At 37.8% G+C, this 18748-nt stretch overlaps 6 protein-coding genes, 2 long non-coding RNA genes and 1 other non-coding gene across 10 annotated transcripts; 6 read left to right on the top strand and 3 right to left on the bottom strand.

The window, feature by feature from the left end:
- Positions 1 to 869: 869 nt before the first annotated feature.
- Positions 870 to 4331, top strand: LOC104717570 (heterogeneous nuclear ribonucleoprotein 1). 2 transcript variants are annotated; one of them, XM_087470482.1, is made up of 5 exons: positions 870 to 1314; positions 1596 to 1706; positions 1890 to 2126; positions 2552 to 3665; positions 3775 to 4331. In XM_087470482.1, the coding sequence occupies exons 2-5, from the start codon at positions 1695 to 1697 to the stop codon at positions 3786 to 3788; spliced, it is 1377 nt and encodes a 458-aa protein (XP_087326608.1). In that variant the 5' UTR covers positions 870 to 1314; positions 1596 to 1694; the 3' UTR covers positions 3789 to 4331. The 2 variants fall into 2 exon arrangements, with proteins under 2 accessions (XP_087326608.1, XP_087326607.1); XM_087470481.1 differs by having other exon boundaries at positions 873 to 1372.
- Positions 4332 to 4824: 493 nt separating this feature from the next.
- LOC104717569 (kinesin-like protein KIN-12C) lies at positions 4825 to 8407 on the top strand. Its single transcript, XM_010435159.3, has 6 exons — positions 4825 to 5366; positions 5503 to 5670; positions 5795 to 6634; positions 6733 to 6816; positions 7033 to 7800; positions 7882 to 8407. The coding sequence occupies exons 1-6, from the start codon at positions 5127 to 5129 to the stop codon at positions 8167 to 8169; spliced, it is 2388 nt and encodes a 795-aa protein (XP_010433461.1). The 5' UTR covers positions 4825 to 5126; the 3' UTR covers positions 8170 to 8407.
- LOC147935846 (uncharacterized) lies at positions 5892 to 7044 on the bottom strand. The gene is made up of 2 exons (XR_015569160.1): positions 6912 to 7044; positions 5892 to 6833 (listed from the first exon to the last, which is right to left on the bottom strand). It is a non-coding gene; the product is annotated as an uncharacterized LOC147935846 (long non-coding RNA).
- Positions 8408 to 8439: 32 nt separating the features above from the next.
- Positions 8440 to 10078, top strand: LOC104722271 (chloroplastic import inner membrane translocase subunit TIM22-2). Its single transcript, XM_010435153.3, has 5 exons — positions 8440 to 8812; positions 9162 to 9226; positions 9314 to 9386; positions 9504 to 9557; positions 9711 to 10078. Exons 1-5 carry the CDS (start codon positions 8608 to 8610, stop codon positions 9947 to 9949), a joined length of 636 nt encoding a protein of 211 aa, XP_010433455.1. The 5' UTR covers positions 8440 to 8607; the 3' UTR covers positions 9950 to 10078.
- A 254-nt stretch (positions 10079 to 10332) lies between these two features.
- Positions 10333 to 11161, top strand: LOC104717565 (heavy metal-associated isoprenylated plant protein 32-like). Its single transcript, XM_010435154.2, has 3 exons — positions 10333 to 10482; positions 10574 to 10649; positions 10764 to 11161. The coding sequence occupies exons 1-3, from the start codon at positions 10462 to 10464 to the stop codon at positions 11060 to 11062; spliced, it is 396 nt and encodes a 131-aa protein (XP_010433456.1). The 5' UTR covers positions 10333 to 10461; the 3' UTR covers positions 11063 to 11161.
- Positions 11117 to 12000, bottom strand: LOC147935845 (uncharacterized). Its single transcript, XR_015569154.1, has 2 exons — positions 11771 to 12000; positions 11117 to 11526 (listed from the first exon to the last, which is right to left on the bottom strand). It is a non-coding gene; the product is annotated as an uncharacterized LOC147935845 (long non-coding RNA).
- Positions 11954 to 12026, top strand: TRNAA-AGC (transfer RNA alanine (anticodon AGC)). The gene has a single exon. It is a non-coding gene; the product is annotated as a tRNA-Ala (tRNA).
- A 301-nt stretch (positions 12027 to 12327) lies between these two features.
- LOC104717566 (uncharacterized) lies at positions 12328 to 15529 on the top strand. The gene has a single exon (XM_010435155.3). It carries the CDS (start codon positions 12328 to 12330, stop codon positions 13957 to 13959), a length of 1632 nt encoding a protein of 543 aa, XP_010433457.1. The 3' UTR covers positions 13960 to 15529.
- LOC104717568 (glycerophosphodiester phosphodiesterase GDPDL3) lies at positions 13928 to 17897 on the bottom strand. The gene is made up of 8 exons (XM_087470473.1): positions 17331 to 17897; positions 16861 to 17154; positions 16150 to 16767; positions 16012 to 16050; positions 15642 to 15926; positions 15254 to 15399; positions 14678 to 15161; positions 13928 to 14595 (listed from the first exon to the last, which is right to left on the bottom strand). Exons 1-8 carry the CDS (start codon positions 17440 to 17442, stop codon positions 14300 to 14302), a joined length of 2274 nt encoding a protein of 757 aa, XP_087326599.1. The 5' UTR covers positions 17443 to 17897; the 3' UTR covers positions 13928 to 14299.
- Between the last annotated feature and the right edge of the window lie 851 nt (positions 17898 to 18748).

The following is an 18748-nucleotide window of genomic DNA, read 5'->3' as shown; positions in this document are numbered from 1 at the left end:
TCTTATTTCAACTTTTTTAGATAGTGACTGAATAAATATTTATACTATTTTTATTTTATTTTATAATTATGCTTGTCATCTTTAAGTTTCACAAACAATTTAAAGTCATATTATGGCACGTTGATGACACCAAAAGAAATCATTAAACTACAAATTATGTTTTGAACAATCTTTCAATTTTAAAGTGAATTAGATAAAACTAAATATATGCCTAAAGTTGAAACATAGTTTGATTCCAAAGCAAGGAATAATGTGCTATATAAGGATTTGGTAAACATGCTTATGTTAATTCTTATTAACTTATTACTTATCATGACCTTGAAATAAAACAAAATGTATATTTATGGTTTGATATGAATGTAAAAATCTTTATTTTGTATATTATTATAGTATAACATAATTTCTACATAATGTAAAACCCATTTTTGTATAATATTTCTAATAGTATCAAATAAATAATATATATAAGATCATAGGAAATAAAGCTTTATAAGACAGTTTTCATAAAATTAGACATTCAGCTATACTAACTAAAATTTTGTTCACAAGTAGACAATAAAGTTAGTCTTTTTTAAAAAAAAATATACATGGCTTCAAATAAATGGGGAATTTATATTGCTGAATGGTGATGTTAGCATTTTGAAAAATTGTTATGCTGACTAAACAAAATAGTTTTCTGTGAATTTAATTTAATTTCTTCTTTTCAGATTCGCCAATACAATTTGTTTTTTTTTTGGAGAGAGACTCCATAAATGAAGAAAAATCCAAAAGGAAATGTAAATATTTTCACAAAATAATTATGAAGTATTATTATTGCTTAGAAAGTAAATAACAGAGATTAATATATTTTGTGGGAAAATATTAATTTTAAAAAAGGAAAAAGAGCTATCATCTTCCATCAAACTGTGTTAAGAGGGTCTCCCCTCTCTTAACAACCCTAAAAATAAGATTCTTATTACACCAAAAGAGAGAGATGCAAATCTCAAATTCTTCCCCCTATTATTACATGTGACTGTTGGTTCTTCTCTCTCTCTCTCTTTTTACCATCTTTGGCCTCAAGAGAAAAAAGGAATCCCCTTCTTAATGGATTTGGTAAATAAATTAAGAAAGCATTACGCACAATAAAAAAGGAAAGTTTTTTAATAATCTTTGAGAGATATAGAAAGAGAAAGAGAGGCCATCGTATTGATAAGAAGAAGGAGGAGAGAAAGAGCGAGAGAGAGAGAGAGAGAGAGAGAGAGTGGATGTCTTATAGAATGAACAAAACATCCTCTGTTTCTCTTGTCCTTGTCCCTTTTTCCAGATCTTAAAAAGGTTTTTCCCACATTTTTATTTATCATCATCATCATCTGGTTCTTCTTCTCCAAAAATGGTGAATTTCACATCTTTACAAGTTTTTGATGGTTTCTGTTCAAATCTGGCGTTTTTTTTTTTAATATTACTGTCTCTGCCCATTTTTGCCGTTTCTCTTACCGTTGATTTGTTTCTTATGTTTCATTTAACTTTTGTCTGAAGATTTATATATATATCTCTTTCTGGGTTTTATTCAAAATCCTTTTTTTTTTGATTGGATGTTTTTGATGATCCGTTGTCAGATTTGAAGAGATACTCAATTCCTATTTGATCGGGCACTAGAATTTGGATTCTGTTTCAAACAACAAGTTTGTCTCTTTTCCGTTCACGACTTCAATAACATGAATCTGGAGGTAAAAACTTGAACAAATTCATCATAAATCTCTAAACTTGAGCTCTTCTTTTGAATCTTAAAAACACGATCGTAGTAACAAAAACAGATTCGTCTCAGTATCGAATTGGCAATCGTCATTTATTTAGCAAATCTGATCCGTGTTTGTGAGATCGGATTCATGGATCGCGTTTTTTTTTTGCAGGAGCAAAAGATGGAATCGGGATCGGATCTGGGAAAGCTCTTCATTGGCGGGATTTCATGGGATACAGATGAAGAACGGCTGCGAGAGTATTTTGGCAAGTATGGAGATTTGGTTGAAGCTGTGATCATGAGAGACCGTACCACTGGACGTGCTCGTGGCTTTGGCTTTATCGTCTTTGCAGATCCTTCTGTTGCAGAGAGAGTGATCATGGAGAAACACATCATTGATGGCCGCACGGTTAGTAATCTTTTGGATCCGTAGCTTTCAAGTTCATCCAATTGTTTTTTTTTTACATTGATGAGCAATGGATTGTTCTAAAGTCTCGATCTTTATGTAATGACTTTGGATCTTATGGTGTCTCTACTCGTGAATTATCCTCCGTTGATGAGTCTTGAGCAATGGATTGTTCTAAAGTCTGGATCTTTCTGTGGTCATGCTCTTTTAGAGATCTGTTTGGTGTCATTACTCATGATATTGTCCTCTTCGATGAGTCTTACACAGCAAAGTTTAGATCTTTTTAAAAACTTCTTTTGTCATTAACTTCTGGATTTGCTGTTGCTGTTATAACTTGTGTGAGAATTTGTTGTTGCTTTGTTGAAGTGGCAATGTCAGTGTTAGATCAATGAGAAAAGAATGAATAATACTTCTGTCTTTTGTTGCAGGTCGAGGCGAAGAAAGCTGTCCCACGGGATGATCAGCAAGTGCTAAAACGACATGCCAGTCCAATGCACCTTATCTCACCCAGCCATGGTGGTAATGGTGGCGGAGCACGGACAAAGAAGATCTTTGTTGGAGGTTTACCGTCTAGCATTACTGAGGCTGAGTTCAAGAACTACTTTGATCAGTTTGGTACAATTGCTGATGTTGTGGTAATGTATGATCATAATACACAGAGGCCAAGAGGCTTTGGCTTCATCACTTTCGATTCTGAAGAGTCTGTTGATATGGTTCTCCACAAGACCTTCCATGAGTTAAACGGAAAGATGGTCGAGGTTAAAAGAGCAGTGCCAAAGGAGCTCTCCTCGACTCCTCCTAACCGAAGCCCGCTTCTTGGGTATGGTAACAACTATGGAGTGGTCTCTAACAGGTCATCTGCTAATAGCTACTTCAATAGTTTCCCTCCTGGTTATAACAACAATAATCTAGGCTCTGCTGGCCGGTTTAGTCCAATTGGTAGCGGTAGAAATGCTTTCTCTAGCTTTGGTCTCGGTTTGAATCAAGAACTGAATTTGAATTCAAACTTTGATGGAAACACTCTTGGTTATAGCCGGATCCAGGGCAACCAATACTTCAACGGTGCTTCACCAAACCGTTACAACTCTCCAATTGGGTACAATAGAGGTGACTCTGCTTACAACCCGAGCAACAGAGACTTGTGGGGAAACAGAAGCGATTCTTCAGGTCCCGGTTGGAACTTGGGAGTATCGGGTGGTGGTAACAACAGAGGAAACTGGGGACTTTCTTCTGTGACGAGCGATACCAATGGCTATGGAAGAAGCTACGGGATGGGTTCTGGACTTTCTGGGCTGTCATTTTCGGGTAACACGAATGGTTTTGATGGCTCTATAGGGGAATTGTATAGAGGCAACTCGGTTTACAGCGACTCAACATGGCAGCAGCAGTCAATGCCTCATAATCAGTCTTCTTCTAATGAGTTTGACGGCTTGTCTCGCTCTTATGGCTTTGGTATTGACAATGTAGGCTCAGACCCATCTGCTAATGCCTCAGAAGGTTACCCTGGAAACTACAATGTCGGAAATAGACAAACAAATAGAGGTACCCTCCTCATAGATGTCAAACAACTCATCTTTATTTGCATCTCATCTGTTACATTTAGTTTCTAGTTGACAAAAAAGTGATAGAGATTGATTAATGCTTTTTTCAGGTATTGAAGCATAGAGAAAAATGGACGAAAAGAAGTGAGATTTGTAGAGATCAAGAACAGCCAAATTACCGTTGCAGAGTTTGAAGAGTTGTTTATTCGATATCAAGTAGAGAAAGAAACCAAACTTTCTTCATCACAGTGAGTTTCTTGTTTTTTTTTTTTTTTTATTCGTCCTTAGCTTCTTCACAAACATTAAAAAAAAAAAAAAGTTTTTTACGTCTAAAAATTCTTACATAAGATAAGATCAGATTGGTAGCTGCAAAGATACAAACAACATGGGTGGTGATAAAAAAAGATTTGGTTTTTCAGTGTTTTCGTCTTCCATAGCAATAACCAAAGAGATCGTTGATTCTCGATCAGTATTCTTTAGGGATCTCTTCTTCTTCTTCCAAGATTCATGATGTTGTGTGCTCTGTTTGTAACTCTAATTGTTAATTTTTTTTTTCTTACAGTTTTTATTTTTTTTTAAACTTTGGATTCGAATTGTTCATGGGAACTTTTGGATTATTATTATTATTTTTTTCTATTAGCGTGAGAGAGAAAACATTTGTGCAAAAGGCTCCAAAATGATTATTTTGTGGCATTTGATATTTTACTTTGGTTTCCTTTTTCTCGTCTGATCATAACCTTCACTACTATACTTGTTAAGCATATATGTGATTTGATTAATGACTTGTAAGGTAGAAAAGAAAGCCATTGGATTTGAGAATTGCTTGAAACAAAATGGAACGAAAAGGAACAAGAAGTGACAAATCACACAACATGATTGCACAAATAATAAACCAATCTTGAACTATGTATGGCACTTTGATTCAGAACAACAACATTATAAAATTACATCATTAGGATTATTATTACTGCCCTTGTTATTATTAGAAGTTGCTATTAGGAACTAGTAAAAAAAAAAAAAAAATACTCAGATGAAAGTTTAGACTTTAAAGTTTCCATAAAAATAGTTGGGTTTCATACTATAAAAAGTAGTTTTAAAGGTCTGAGAATCTTTTAAGTTATAATAATCTTATAAGATTTTTGATTTGTTTATTCCTATCCAATGGGCAATGTGGGATTTTGCCATACCTAATTTCTCTCCCACTAAGTAAGTAATTTATTTTCAGCCTAATCAAAATCTTCAATAATAATAATATAATTGTTCTTTTCTTTGTATTTCTCCTTTTAAAAATGTTAAAAAAAAAAAGAAAAAAAAAATTCAAAAATCCCAACGTTCGAATCGGGAAATTCAGACATTTTTTTAAAAAGCCGCTCTCAGTCTTCTTCTCTCTTACAAAACACTCAGATCTCTCTCTCTCTCTCTCTCGCTCTCTCACTCTCACTACCTCTTATCTCTGAAAACAATGAAGTCTCCAGCGATATTAAGCGAGAACAGGTTCTTAGGCAGCATTACAAGTTCTTCCATCCGAAATTTGCTTCCAAAATCAATCTCAGCGAAGCAGAAACCACCAATCCAAAACCCAGAAACTAAGATTCCCAGATCCAACGACGAGAACTCTATTCCTGTAGATCCAAATCAACAGGCTGTTGATCAATTCACCAAGGATGGTGAATCCCTAGCAAATGTCGGAGAGCTTGTTGAGGTACACTTCCACATCTTTAATACTTTCTAAAGTTCGTTCCTTTTTGCTTTGTAGTTGCTTTAAGCTGTGGTAGTGTTAGATTAGGTTTCTATTAATTACCGAGAGACCCTTTTTTTTTTTGGGAAATTTTAAACAGGACAAGAAAATGGGACAAATCAATTTGGCTGAAGACAATCGAAGTCTTGTGAATTCACCATTGAAGTTTGAAGCCAAAAGTGTGATTTCTAGAAGAACCAATTCAGTGCCTAGTGAAATTACAGAGGAAGACGACGACCCATTGGGTGACCAGATTCGAGAACTAAAGGTCTTTTGCTTTTGTTACTGTCACATAGCTAGCCGCAAGTATCATCTTTTTACATATCTGATGTGAGTTTGTTGTATATATATACTGACATTGAGGTATCAATATGTTGTGATTTCGTTTGCAGGAAGAGCTCGTAAGGACAAAATCTGATGGGTACAAACCTGATGGAATTAAGAGTGGACACTTTGCAAGGGACAGTTTGAGTCAACTGAGAGTCAGTATCAACAAATCTTTACTCATGTCTTGTCCAAGAAAAGATGAGTCTGAGAGGCAAGAGGTGAATGTGGATGGTGATGATGTGCTGGAACTGAATAAACATATTGACAAGTTTCATGGTTCTTTTGATTCTTCTGTTCACTCCTCATTTGGAAGTGCTTCATGCTACGAAGCAGAGTCGATGAGTGAAGAGGATGATGATGATGTCTGCTCACAAGACTTGGAGATGCCCAAGCATGGAAACCTTAAAGATGCTGACTTTGCAGATGATTGTGATCCAAGCCAGCTCGACAATGTTGGATTCGATGTAGCGGGTAGTGGCATTTCAATCAGATCACAGCTTCCTACACATATTCTAGAAGAGCCCATTTTCTCAGAATCTCCCAAGTTTAAGAATGTCCAGAAGAGCGTGGCTGCATCGACAAAGTTTTCAGCAAGTCCTAGGAATGTGTCTGAGAGTTCCAACATTGGAAACATGAAAGCCAATCAAGTTAGCCCTTCTATGTCAAAGAAGCTTTCAGGTCCTACAGATTCTCTAGCTGCTAGTCTTCAGAGAGGACTGCAAATTATAGACTATCATCAAGGGAGCTCACTATCAAAAAGCTCTTCTGTTTCCTTCTCTTTTGGCCATATGGCACTGAAACCCTGCGCAGAAGCTGAAAATCTTAATGCTTCAGTCCAATCATTTAGAAAAGATAAAGCTCCTGTGTGTCTTTCATGTAACAAGAAAGTTGAACAAGAAGCTGAAGTAAGTTTACAAAACCTGAGATATCTGCCCACATTCATTATAACTTTAGTTTTAGTAATTCTACTTGGCAACTTATCTTATATTCTCTTCTTTATTAGGTAACAGAAGCTGGTTCGAACGAAAAACATCTCAAGAACATGTGTATGGAGCAAGCAGCTAAAATTGAGGAGCTAACTCGCCTGGTAAGAACCTTGTAAACCTGATAAAATATTTATTTAGTGTCAAAAAAGCTTGAACCAGATTTTTTAGAAACTAGTTTGGATCATTCTTAACTTACACCAATATGCAACACAGCTGTGGAGGAGCCTGTGAAGCTACCAGTTGATTTTCATTGATACATATTTTGACAAGAATGGCAATCTAAATTGAATAAACTGTGTTATGGCCTTGTTTTTCAGCTTAGGAAATCTGGAGATGGAGAAGATGGAATAGAGGTCATCAAGGAAACATATGAGACAAAACAAGTTAGTGAAGAGTTTGGAAAAGCAAACTTTGATGTAAGCGAAAAGGAAGCTCTTCTCAAGGAGATTGCAGACCTAAAGAGCAAGCTGCAGCCTACTAAGTCTACAGACAATGTGAGATCCTCTTTGCTACTACGATCCATTCAAATGCGCAAAAGCATTGATGTTACCAAGATTGGTGAGAACAGTGATATTCTAGAGAAAGAAAGGGAGATATGGACAGAAATGGAGAGTGAGTGGATAATCTTAACAGATGATCTCAGAATGGATATCGATAACCATCGTAGTCGAGCTGAGAGTCTAGAGATTGAGCTCAAGCAAGAGAAGTTAGCCACTGAAGAGTTGAATGACGCACTCTCTAGAGCTATGCTTGGACACAGTAGGTTCATAGAGCAGTACACGGAGCTGCAGGAGAAGTACAATGAACTTGGGGAGAAGCATAGTGTGATGATGGCTGGAATAACAGATGTAAAAAAGGCAGCATCCAAGGCCGCTATGAACGGTCGCCATGGAAAGCGTTTCGCCAAAGCCTTTTCAGCTGAGCTTTCTGCCATCAGAGCTGAGAAAGAGAAAGAAAGAGAGCTATTGAAGAAGGAGAACAAAAGCCTAAGAAATCAGGTTCAAGATACAGCTGAAGCTGTCCAAGCTGCTGGTGAACTACTTGTCAGACTTAGAGAATCAGAACAAGCCTTACAAGTCTCTGAGGTAAGTAAACCAAACTTGTGTTTCTAGTTTGTATAAACTTTGTTTTAATAAAATTGGCTCACACTCAAACCATCATTGCAGGAACGATATAGCGTGGTGGAAGAAGAGAAAGAGAGGCTGAAGAAGCAAATGGAGCAGCTAAAGAGCAGACACAAGACAGAAATAGGGACAATGAAGCAATACTTAGCAGAGAGCAAATTACCAGGATCAGCACTATTGCAGCCATGGTACAAGGATGAGGAGAAGGAGAATGAAATAGAAGAAGTATCAGAACAACATCAAACAAAGGCTGTAAGTTTCGATGACTACGATGATGATCAGGCTTGGAGAGCAGAGTTCGGAGCTACATATCAAGACCACCTTTACTGATTGTTACAGACAAAAGTACCCTTCTCGGGTCATTCCTTTTACTATATGATCTTACTTTTGTTCAGTTTTTACTATGTTGTCGTCGTCGTTCTTTTGTATCAGCCATTGTTAAACCGCTTAAAAGATCTGTAACGGTTTTGAAACATTCATGTATTGATGGATTGATTCATCTTTTCCTGAGAATTCAGTAATAATATACACTTCCGTTATTGGGCCTCATAAATGAGCCCAATGCTAAGCTTAAGACGCTGAAACTTAAGACGCTGTCGTATTGTATCGTCGTCTTCTGGGAAAAAAATATCTTTTCTTTTGTTTTCTTCTTCATCACAGTCTATCTATCAACTGGGGGAAAAAGGATATTTCCAGATTAGGTAGAGGCAGAGACAAAGTACCTTCTTCTTCTACTTCTTCATTCAGGTTTCTTCACCTTCTTTAGCTATGGCGGCCGATGATTCTTCGAAAGCTATTGACATCAACGGGAATCTAGACTCCGATTCGAACCTTAACACTGACGGTGGCGAAGCGACGGGAAACGATTCCTCATCAAAGGCATTGGTTACTATCCCTGCTCCCGCCGTTTGTCTTTTCCGGTTCGCCGGAGATTCTGCCGGTGGCGCTGTCATGGGCTCTATCTTCGGATACGGTGCTCTTCTTCTTCTTCTTCTCTATGCCTTTTTTTTTTTTTTACTCTGCTGTTTGCTTTTACTCTCTGATGATAGTGAATTGAGAATTATTGGATTAGGTTTTGAGCAATCAATTTGTTAGAATTAATTTAATAACTTCAGATTTAAGAGGATTGAAGAACATTGCTCAAATTTGATTTTGTTTTTGCTGCTTGGAAAGCTGTAGAATTAAGTTAGCTTTAGTTTTCGTTGTAGAGTGTCAAGTGTGATAAGATTGGCTGCTGTAAGCTTTTGAAGTATTATGATGATTGAATTGTTACAACATAGATTGTCTCACGAGATAGAGATATGTTTGTTTGGGTTCTTCAGGTTCAGGATTGTTCAAGAAGAAAGGCTTTAAAGGATCTTTTGCAGATGCAGGGCAGTCTGCAAAGGTACACTCACTCTCATCATTACGCTTTTTGCTTTATATGGCTCTTCCACGAAACTGAGCATTGATTGCTTTCTTTTTATTGTTCAAGACTTTTGCTGTTTTATCTGGAGTCCATAGTTTGGTTGTTTGCCTTCTCAAGCAAGTGCGTGGGAAAGATGACGGTGAGACTCTTCAGATTTCTTCTTCCTTTTTAAGTACAAATCATTATTGTTTCTGACATGAAATTTGTAATGTCTCTCTTACTCAATTATATTGCTGCTATTATTCTTGATTTGCAGCCATTAATGTTGGAGTTGCTGGGTGCTGCACTGGCCTAGCTCTTAGTTTCCCTGGTAATCCAGAATCCATCATTCTCATCGTTTTTTTCTAATTTGGCATTTGGTGTCATAAAAAGACTGATTCTGCAAGCAATTCAGAATCACACAAGTACTTTTAGTCCTGACATAGAAGAGAGCTAACTGGTACTTCTATGGTCTGTGTTGCAGGTGCTCCACAAGCTCTTCTGCAGAGTTGCCTCACTTTTGGGGCATTCTCTTTTATCCTTGAGGGACTCAACAAAAGACAAACCGCTCTGGCGCATTCGGTATCGTTGAGACACCAAACCGGAAATTCCCAAGATTGTCATCGTCCTTTACCACTGTCTCTTGCTCTACCGATCCCTGAAGAAATCAAAGGAGCCTTCTCTTCTTTCTGCAAGTCCTTAGCTAAACCCAGGAAGTTCTAATTTCCTCTGATTCTCCCTTTCTTGCGTTAGGTACGCTCTATGTAGATGTAAAATTTCCCGCTTTTGCTGTACTTCTGTGAGAAATGTTTTATGAAAGGCTTTTTGCAACAGCCAGTTTGATGAGAAAAAGAGTTGTGTACACCTTTTGCTTTATCAGTACGATCTTCTTTTAGATATGTACTACTTTTAGGAAGAAACAATTTTAGTAAATTATCACGGTTTTCCAATGGATATTTTAAGGACCAAAAACTCTGTATCTGAAACCAGTTACAGTAACGTATCATTTCTTATTCAAAATTGACATTGTTTCTTAAGGGTGTATATACTGAAAGATCCGAATTAAGATAGGAAAATCTAAATCAAATCCATTTTAAGTTATACGAACCTTATCGGTTTTTGACTAGGAAAGTAAAAAGGAGCCTCTTCATATCTTTTTAAACATTAGTATTTTGTGATGCATCACTCCTCCACACAAGTCAGAACAAGAAGCAACAGTGACACAAGTCTTAGCCATGGACACATCTTCTCATATGGTCTCTCTTCTTTCTTTCTCTTTTCACATCACACTGTATTTATTATAGTTTTGTGATTTGATCGTCTCCTCATTGCTGCTATTTGTTGCAGTCATGCGTTTTAAAAATCAATATGCAAACCCGTGGATGGGAAAAATCCATGCATAAGCTCATTAGGGATATCCCAGGTTTGTGTTTTGAATTTAACAGGTTACAAAACCTTTTGCAATTTTCAACTTCCCTTGCAAACATTTGTGTAGCTCAATGTTTTATTTATTTATTTGGTGGGAACAATTTTTAAGATGTGACATACATGATCGACGCCGCGATGGGATTGGCCTACGTCTCCGGCAAGATCAACCCTGAGATTATCCTGAAGATTCGGAAATGTAAGAAACATGTTCAGCTCATCCAGATCGATTACGGCCACAATTTGACTCCCAGATCCAGCTCTTACTACTTACCCACCACCACTGGTTACAATCAGCCACAACCACCAACGCCCATGTCTCAGGCCCCGGCGCAACCGTATATGCATTACCTCCAAATCCCGTACGAACAGCCTCAAGTAGCTTATCCTTATTTCAATCCCTATCTCTAATTCTACTGATAATAATGTGTAATTTTACAAGATGATCAATGCCAAAACGTTACATTTGATTTACAAAAGTAATAATATTATTAGCAAAAGTTTTCAGTATTGAAAATTGCAATTCACTTTCTTTTGCTCTACGTGTAGAGAGCAATGCAATGAGATGAGTTTGAGAGTAGAGAGAGGTTAACGTAAGAAGCTCAAAGTAAATGCTTGTCTTTTGGTAGAAAAAAAAAAAAAAAATTACACGCGACTCTGAAATCACTTGCCTTGTTTCTGCCTGAGGCGTTCTTTGACAAAATCATTACGGGCTTTAGTGCGAGCTTGCTGAGGAGCAACGTTGAGATAAGACAAATGGATTCCAATAGCGAAAAGAGCTGCCCCTGAGGCAAAAAACGCCACTGTCATCGCCAGTTTTCTTGGTGACGATGGATAGCAAAACGACATTCTCAATGCTATCACCTCTTCGTTTGCTACAAAAATCAAGGTTTAATCAAGGAACATATATATGCATATAGTATAAAATAAGATGGGATCACAATGAAACGAAACAACTAGGGAGAGAGAGACTAGACACGAAGGTGAAAGAGGAGAAACTTTCTAAGAGACATTTCATCGAACAGTTTGTGTTCACTCTGTTTATTTTACTTTAAAATTTGGCTAAAATCGCACGCTTATTGAAACAAGTTGGCTAGTAGTAATGAGTAATTAAAGTACCTGTCTTTTAGATTTTACAATCCATAAGAGAAAAGTCCCCGAGTTTCAGCGGCAAAAGATTCGTACGGCACAACACAGTACGAGGATCCAAAGATCTTCAGACTGTTAAATTAGAGTTCGACTTTGATCATGGTCCGAAACATTTGGTAAGAAAATATACCCCGAGAGAACGAGTATCACAATGGGGATGTAGCTCAGATGGTAGAGCGCTCGCTTAGCATGCGAGAGGTACGGGGATCGATACCCCGCATCTCCATCTTTATTTTTATTTTTTAGCCAGGACCAATGGGCTTCGTTTAAAGGCCCACTACTAAAAAGAAGGTATCTTATCTTAGTGAAATAATCTCACTGTAAAAATGTTGTTAATCTCACAGTTTTACTAATCTTCTCCCTCTACGGACCCTTTTAATTATGTTAAAGTTCGGAGTTCCTTCGTCGTCACATCTTTCTCCGGCGACTCTGTTTCCGAAGCACCTCTCTCGCAGCTAAGAAGATTAAAGGCTAGAAATCTCTTACTGGAATCTTATTAAAAAAATCTGGGTTTGCTTTACGTTAGGATGATCCGCATAAACACTGGTGTTGTTAATCGATGTCTGCGTTATCGATTCTCAAGTTTTGCTGGATCTGAAAACAATACTAAGCTTTCCAAAACTCTCGGCGCTGCAAACATCATCCCTATTCCTCACAGAAGGAATCCTGAACCTAAAGGCCAAGATCGCGATTTCGTCAATGTTGCTCATAGTCACCTGATTCAGTCTGATTGGGATAAGCTTAATAAGTTATCAGACCACTTGGATTCGTTTAGGGTCAAGAACATACTACTGAAGATTCAAAAAGATTATCTTCTTTCTCTTGAGTTCTTCAACTGGACGAAAACACGAAACCCAGGTTCTCACTCTCTTGAAACCCATGCTATAGTTCTTCACACTCTCACCAAAAACCGCAAGTTCAAGTCTGCAGAGTCCATCTTGAGAGATTTACTACTCGTGAACGGTGCGGTGGATTTGCCTGCTAAAGTATTTGATGCATTGTTGTATTCGTACAGGGAATGTGACTCTACCCCTCGGGTGTTTGATTCACTCTTCAAAACTTTTGCTCATTTGAAGAGATTTAGAAACGCCACTGATACTTTTGTGCAGATGAAGGATTACGGGTTTCTTCCAACCGTTGAGTCTTGCAATGCTTACATGAGTTCATTGCTTGGTCAAGGGAGGGTTGATATTGCTCTCAGGTTTTACAGGGAGATGCGGCGATGTAAGATATCACCAAACACATACACTCTCAACATGGTTATCTCAGGTTATTGTAAGTCTGGCAAACTTGACAAGGGCATTGAGTTGCTACAAGACATGGAAAGATTGGGTTTTCGGGCCACGGATGTGACCTATAATACATTGATAGCCGGGCACTGTGAAAAGGGTCTTTTGAGCTCAGCTTTGAAGCTTAAGAACATGATGGGAAAGAATGGCTTGCAGCCTACTGTGGTTACTTTTAACACTCTCATTCATGGGTTTTGTAGAGCTGTGAAGTTGCAAGAAGCTAGTAAGGTTTTTGGTGAGATGAAAGCGGTTAATGTGGCTCCAAACACTGTCACGTATAACACTTTGATTAATGGGTACAGCCAACAGGGTGATCACGAGATGGCGTTCCGGTTTTATGAAGATATGGTCTGCAACGGGATTCAGCGTGACATTTTGACTTACAACGGTTTGATCTTGGGACTGTGCAAGCAAGCTAAGACGAGGAAAGCTGCTCAGTTTGTTAAAGAACTCGACAAAGAGAATTTGGTGCCAAACTCGTCAACCTTCTCTGCGCTGATAATGGGTCAATGCGTGAGGAGAAATGCAGACCGTGGTTTTGAACTGTACAAAAGCATGATTAGAAGCGGTTGCCATCCGAATGAAGAAACATTCATCATGTTGGTTTCTGCCTTCTGTAAGAATGAGGATTTTGATGGAGCAGCACAAGTGCTAAAGGAAATGGTCAGAAGATCAATTCCTCTTGATTCAAAGACTGTTCATCAGGTCTGCAATGGCCTTAAGCATCAAGGGAAAGACCAACTTTTGAAAGAGTTATTACAGGAGATGGAAGGGAACAAATCTCTACAAGAACCTTTAGGTAACCGAGAAGCAGAAGGTATTGACCAAAAAAAATCAGTTTCTTTTTTGTTCAGTGGAAGAAAAGATTGATGATGCGTTTATAAAGGATACAGTCTCATACCTCATAAGCGTTACAAGACACAAGGCAAGAGTATAAAAGTATATGATACAACAACAAATGAATATCTCAAATGAATCTGAGGAAAGTCACACTCAAAGAATAAGCTGTTGTTTTTTGGACGGAACTATAATATAAACAGACAACATGCATAGAGAGGTCGTCACTGCAAATAAACAAAAGGGTTGTCACCAAAACTCGCTAGCGAATTTTTTTTTTTATGGTTCCAGCTGTTAAGATTGACCGAGTCACACATAGGGAGATCTTACGAAGGCGGAAGGCATTATCAACAGCGGAGGTGAGATCGGTTGATCACAGAAGTGGAAGAGAGGCAAGAACCATTGCAAAAACATAAAGTAGAAGAGATAAAGTGTTTCGGGTTTGTCCACTAGGTGCTTGTGCATTGGTTGATGGGGTTCCAGGGGTTGAGGTTGGGGATTTTGCTGTAACCGGAGGTAGTGGTGGCTCAATGACATCAGCGTCTGTGAAAACCTGGGTTGGAGCTTGGGCTGGAGGTAAGGAAGTAGAACTCACAAGGGTTAAGAGTTCACCGGGTTGAACAGGGGCCATGTAAGGTATATTTTCTTTGCTGGCCAAACATAGATTCCCTGCAGAAGAGAGACAAAGTTAGGCATTGATGTAAATAACTTTGTGTTGTGAGACCTTTGGTGCAAAATTTGGCTCACTTACTTTTGTATCTAGCAGCTGTGAAAGGGAACTCGGTGATGGTTCCGTTTATACCGGGTCCAGTGATGTAAGAGTTTATCTCAACGGTTGCATCAGAAAAGAAGTCATATGGTTGAGATACAAACTCATTCTGAAACAGTTCCACGTAAACTGGGAGCTGAGACTTCTGCAGCTTCTCCACAACATTGGTTTGCCTCGTGATGAATGACTGAGCGATACGAAAGACTGATAATTTTTGGATCACAACAACATTAGCAAATTTCTTTATGTCTTCGATAGCAGAGTCGAGAATATCACGGATGTTTTCTTCAATTTTGTAGACAGTCTCGTACTGGCTCTGCTTCTTGAAGTCAACTAGAACTGAACTATTTGTCGACTGAATCATGACCTTTTTGGTTGTACTATTGCTGTAGCCAGTCTGTGTGAGTGTATCAAGAACTGCTTTAACAACGTCGAGCCCTTGCTCCTCTCTCAGGTATGCTGCATTCTGAGGGACACAAAAACATAGGGGCGTAACCATTAGAATGTCACGGTCTGATTGATAAAATCGTAAAGACTAAGAGGTGCACGGGAACTCACCTCTACACTGATCAAAACACCAGAGAGAGAGGTGGAGTTCTTTGCCAAGTTAAGGAAATCAGAAAGCGAAAGAAGCTTCCCAGCATTTTTCTCTTTTGGATTCCTAAACAAACTGAATCCTCTACTGTAGGGGTTTGAAATAGCAGCTGAAAAAAAAAAACAAAAAAAAAAGATTGGAGAATAGTAAATTGTAACTTTCAAGTTATGTTACCTCTAAAGTTGCCTGTACTTTTGATCCAGACATTTGCATCTATATGTAATCTCTTTTCAAGTTTAGTAGTAGGAATCGAAGCTCTCAAACTAGTTACTAGAAATAGTAGGAAGAAGAGTCTACAAAACAGTCCAGCATTTATCTGAAAGCAAGTAGAAAACTTGAAGACAAACTTACGTGTCAAGGTCTGAATCTCAGGCCATGTTAGACTGAAAGTGTATATTCCACCCACTGAGCTTATCTCAGGAACAGTTGTTGAACGGTTTCTGAAAGGAGATAGGGCGACAGTTGTGCTGTTCCCGAGATCGATCGAACTAGAGCAAAAGGGTGTACCGTCACTGGACATATAGACCGAGCAGTCGATTACATCAGCACCATCTTTGATAGCCTTCTCATATGCCAAGTCTGTACATCCAGGATAGTCTCCACTCGCACCATTTTTGGATATAACAAGAAAATCCACTGAGACAAGAACCATAAAAAATCAATTTCAGGTTTCATCACTCAGTCATAGAAAGATGCAAAGCAAAATAATCAACTCTCATACCTTGGTTTTTAGCTTTTCTGCCAACGTGGGAGAAGCAGTCTGAATAAAATATGAAAAAGAGGTTTGGATTTTGAGTATCTCCAATGATGTATTATAAGACAAAAAAAAAGGTTAATCTGTAGAAGAGACTTTGCTTACCACGGGATGCAGATGCAGTAATGGGAAAATCAGAGAGCACACCATCGACAGAGAAATTGGCATTGTCCACAAAAGAAAGATACTCAGACACAGGATCGAAACTGTAGTCGTGTGCAATATCAACATCATTTGCAAAACCTGACACAAAAACTTCTAATCCAGCTTTGTGAGCATCTTGAACCAAGGAAGTAGGAGCAAGCAAGTACTGCTTATCATCGAGTGGCAATACGTAAGACTTGGGAACAAGAATCCCTGAAGCAAACGTCTTGACAAAAGTCAAGTTACTCAAGATAGAACCATAGGTCCTGTTTGTAGTCGGCTCAAACTCTTCTTGACCGAGAAAACGGAACACAAAACTCGGTCCCTTACGACCGAAACGACCAGCGATTTTCTTGAAGAAGTTGACTTCAGGGGAAGAGATGAAGTCAATGAGAACAGTTTTTGAAGCTGCAACAAGAAAACTGCTCATGCTTAGATTCTGCTGGGCGTAGAAAGCATCGTGCTGAACATTTAACCAGAACAATGGTGGTTTTATCAGCGTGGCCACGCTTTGAACCGTCATAATCGGGTTAGCATTATTATCGAATTTTTCTGAACGAGATAGTATTCCTCGGATCACTGCAACACCAAGTCAAATTTAAACAAGTTAACAACCAAAGAAAAAAAACACAAAATAGTCCTTTTGAAAAGAAGCAGTGAAAGAAAACTTACAGTTAACATCTTTGAGATCTTTCAAGGAGAAATCAAGGGTGAACCAACCCTGAGTAGGGACTCCATTAACGGAGTAAGATTTGAGTCGGTTTTTGAGAACAGCTTCAATGTTAGAAGCATTGCTCATAGTTAAATCAGGGAAACAAATCCCAAGAGCATCTTTGGTAAGCTGAACATCACACCAAAGAACAGCATCGGGTACACTAGTCAGCATTGCGAAATTGTAAGCGTCGTAACTCGAATCTGGAAACAATCCAGAGAACCCACCACGAGCTATCACAAGTGGAGGATTACCTGATGATGATGAGCACAAAATTTCAAGAGAAAGTTAAAGAGATGAGAAGTAGTTATCTCCAAATGAGGGAATCAAAGTGAAATTACTGATATACTAATACATATCTGGATGATTAGTTTAGTTATTTCTCATGTTTTTGTGGGAAGAGAAGACAGAGGAAAGAGAGGAGACATACCAGTGAGCGTAGGCCAAGGACTTTTAGATCTTTGAGCATGGATTTGAGAAGCAAGAAGCTGAATCAGAACAACACCACAGAGTAGAAGCGATGAAGCTCGTAATCCTCGCATTGTCGGATTAGCTAGATTAACCTTGTTGTTTTACTCTCGCCGGCGACTTCACCGGCTCCTTTATTCTTGCAGCGAGATGAAAGAGAGAGAGAGAGAGAGAGAGGCTTATTCTTCTTTCTAGCTGTTTCGGTTTGTGGGATTCTCATTTATATGATCGTTGATTAATTTAAACTAATTTTATCAAAAAGTTTGATGATTAGTTTCTTTCTTTCTTTCTTTCTTCTTACAAGCTAGTAGTATTTAAAATTAAATTATTAGAAGAATATGGGTTTTAAAAAATAAATAATTTGTGCAGCCTACCACAATTACGCGTAATCACGTATTTGGTTGTTAAGTAGAGCCGAGAGAATTTGGTCGGTCGGCTTCAGCTTATATATGATGTCGTGCCTATTTGTTCCTCGGACTTTTTCTTCTCGCAAGTATTAATATTATTATTGATTATTTCTCTTGAATCTGCGTTTTGAATTTCACAAAATAATGTTTATGGTATATCTTTAACAAAGGGATGATTAAAAGTTTTTAATAATCATATTTTAATTAGCATAGTAGCTTGAGTATAAAGGACTAGTTACTTTATTTTCTTTTATATATATATATATATATTTTTGTTTTAAAAGAAAAATGTTTACATTTACAACTCTCAAAGTACTTGGAAAGAAATTTAAAATGGCCATCAATTGGGTCCTAACAACAACACTGAAATTATGAAGGTTGTACCTTTGCCAATTGGCTGGCATTCATGTTTGTTTTTTCCGTACAACATAATATATTTTACTTTCTTTTTTTTATAACAACCAAAAACATGTTTCTAGACTCACTATTACTATACGAAGTAGCATAAGAAATTTTACTTTTAAAGTTTGCAAAATACAAGTAAGAAATACGATATAATTGATATATATATATATATATATAATATAGGTTGTTCCAAAATTCGATTTTCACTAGTATTAAAAGTATTTGTCAGAAAATTATTTGGATATGAGTCTTTGAGTCGGCTCAGCTGGCGCAAAGCCAAAGTGATGATGAGATGAACGGAATAAAATATGTAATCAACACCAGCTACGGGGAGGGTCCCCCAACATGGCCGTCATGACTTATCTGTCAATATACACGTGGCAAATATCTATTTGTGCTCACTCATGACATCACCAAAAACGCGCAAACCAGTCACGTTTATACGTGAGAGACCGTTGTTTGCCTGTAAGCACTTAAATAAAACACATAAACCAAAATTATTTTTTTAACCATTTCTGTTTTTTGTTTCAGCCGCAAATAAACAAATTTTTATAAAGAAAACTTCTCA

This window comes from Camelina sativa, chromosome 10, assembly GCF_030686135.1.
Source record: "Camelina sativa cultivar CO46 ecotype springtype chromosome 10, ASM3068613v1".
Taxonomy (NCBI): Eukaryota; Viridiplantae; Streptophyta; class Magnoliopsida; order Brassicales; family Brassicaceae; genus Camelina; species Camelina sativa.
The sequence above is the reverse complement of the archived record's forward strand: the minus strand, read 5'-3'. Positions and strand labels throughout refer to the sequence as shown.

Coding starts and splice junctions, on each gene's coding strand:
- LOC104717570 (XM_087470482.1), top strand. Junction 2,127..2,551: donor ACATCATTGATGGCCGCACG/GTTAGTAATCTT, acceptor CTTTTGTTGCAG/GTCGAGGCGAAGAAAGCTGT.
- LOC104717569 (XM_010435159.3), top strand. CDS start 5,127: ATGAAGTCTCCAGCGATATTAAGCGAGAACAGGTTCTTAGGCAGCATT. Junction 6,635..6,732: donor AAGTTGAACAAGAAGCTGAA/GTAAGTTTACAA, acceptor CTTCTTTATTAG/GTAACAGAAGCTGGTTCGAA. Junction 6,817..7,032: donor TTGAGGAGCTAACTCGCCTG/GTAAGAACCTTG, acceptor CTTGTTTTTCAG/CTTAGGAAATCTGGAGATGG.
- LOC104717565 (XM_010435154.2), top strand. CDS start 10,462: ATGGACACATCTTCTCATATG. Junction 10,483..10,573: donor TGGACACATCTTCTCATATG/GTCTCTCTTCTT, acceptor TATTTGTTGCAG/TCATGCGTTTTAAAAATCAA. Junction 10,650..10,763: donor GCTCATTAGGGATATCCCAG/GTTTGTGTTTTG, acceptor ACAATTTTTAAG/ATGTGACATACATGATCGAC.
- LOC104722271 (XM_010435153.3), top strand. CDS start 8,608: ATGGCGGCCGATGATTCTTCGAAAGCTATTGACATCAACGGGAATCTA. Junction 9,387..9,503: donor AGTGCGTGGGAAAGATGACG/GTGAGACTCTTC, acceptor CTTGATTTGCAG/CCATTAATGTTGGAGTTGCT. Junction 9,558..9,710: donor CCTAGCTCTTAGTTTCCCTG/GTAATCCAGAAT, acceptor TCTGTGTTGCAG/GTGCTCCACAAGCTCTTCTG.
- LOC104717568 (XM_087470473.1), bottom strand. CDS start 17,442: ATGCGAGGATTACGAGCTTCATCGCTTCTACTCTGTGGTGTTGTTCTG. Junction 15,927..16,011: donor CAGAAAAGCTAAAAACCAAG/GTATGAGAGTTG, acceptor TTCTTGTCTCAG/TGGATTTTCTTGTTATATCC. Junction 15,400..15,641: donor TGAGATTCAGACCTTGACAC/GTAAGTTTGTCT, acceptor TTTTTTTTTCAG/CTGCTATTTCAAACCCCTAC.
- LOC104717566 (XM_010435155.3), top strand. CDS start 12,328: ATGATCCGCATAAACACTGGTGTTGTTAATCGATGTCTGCGTTATCGA.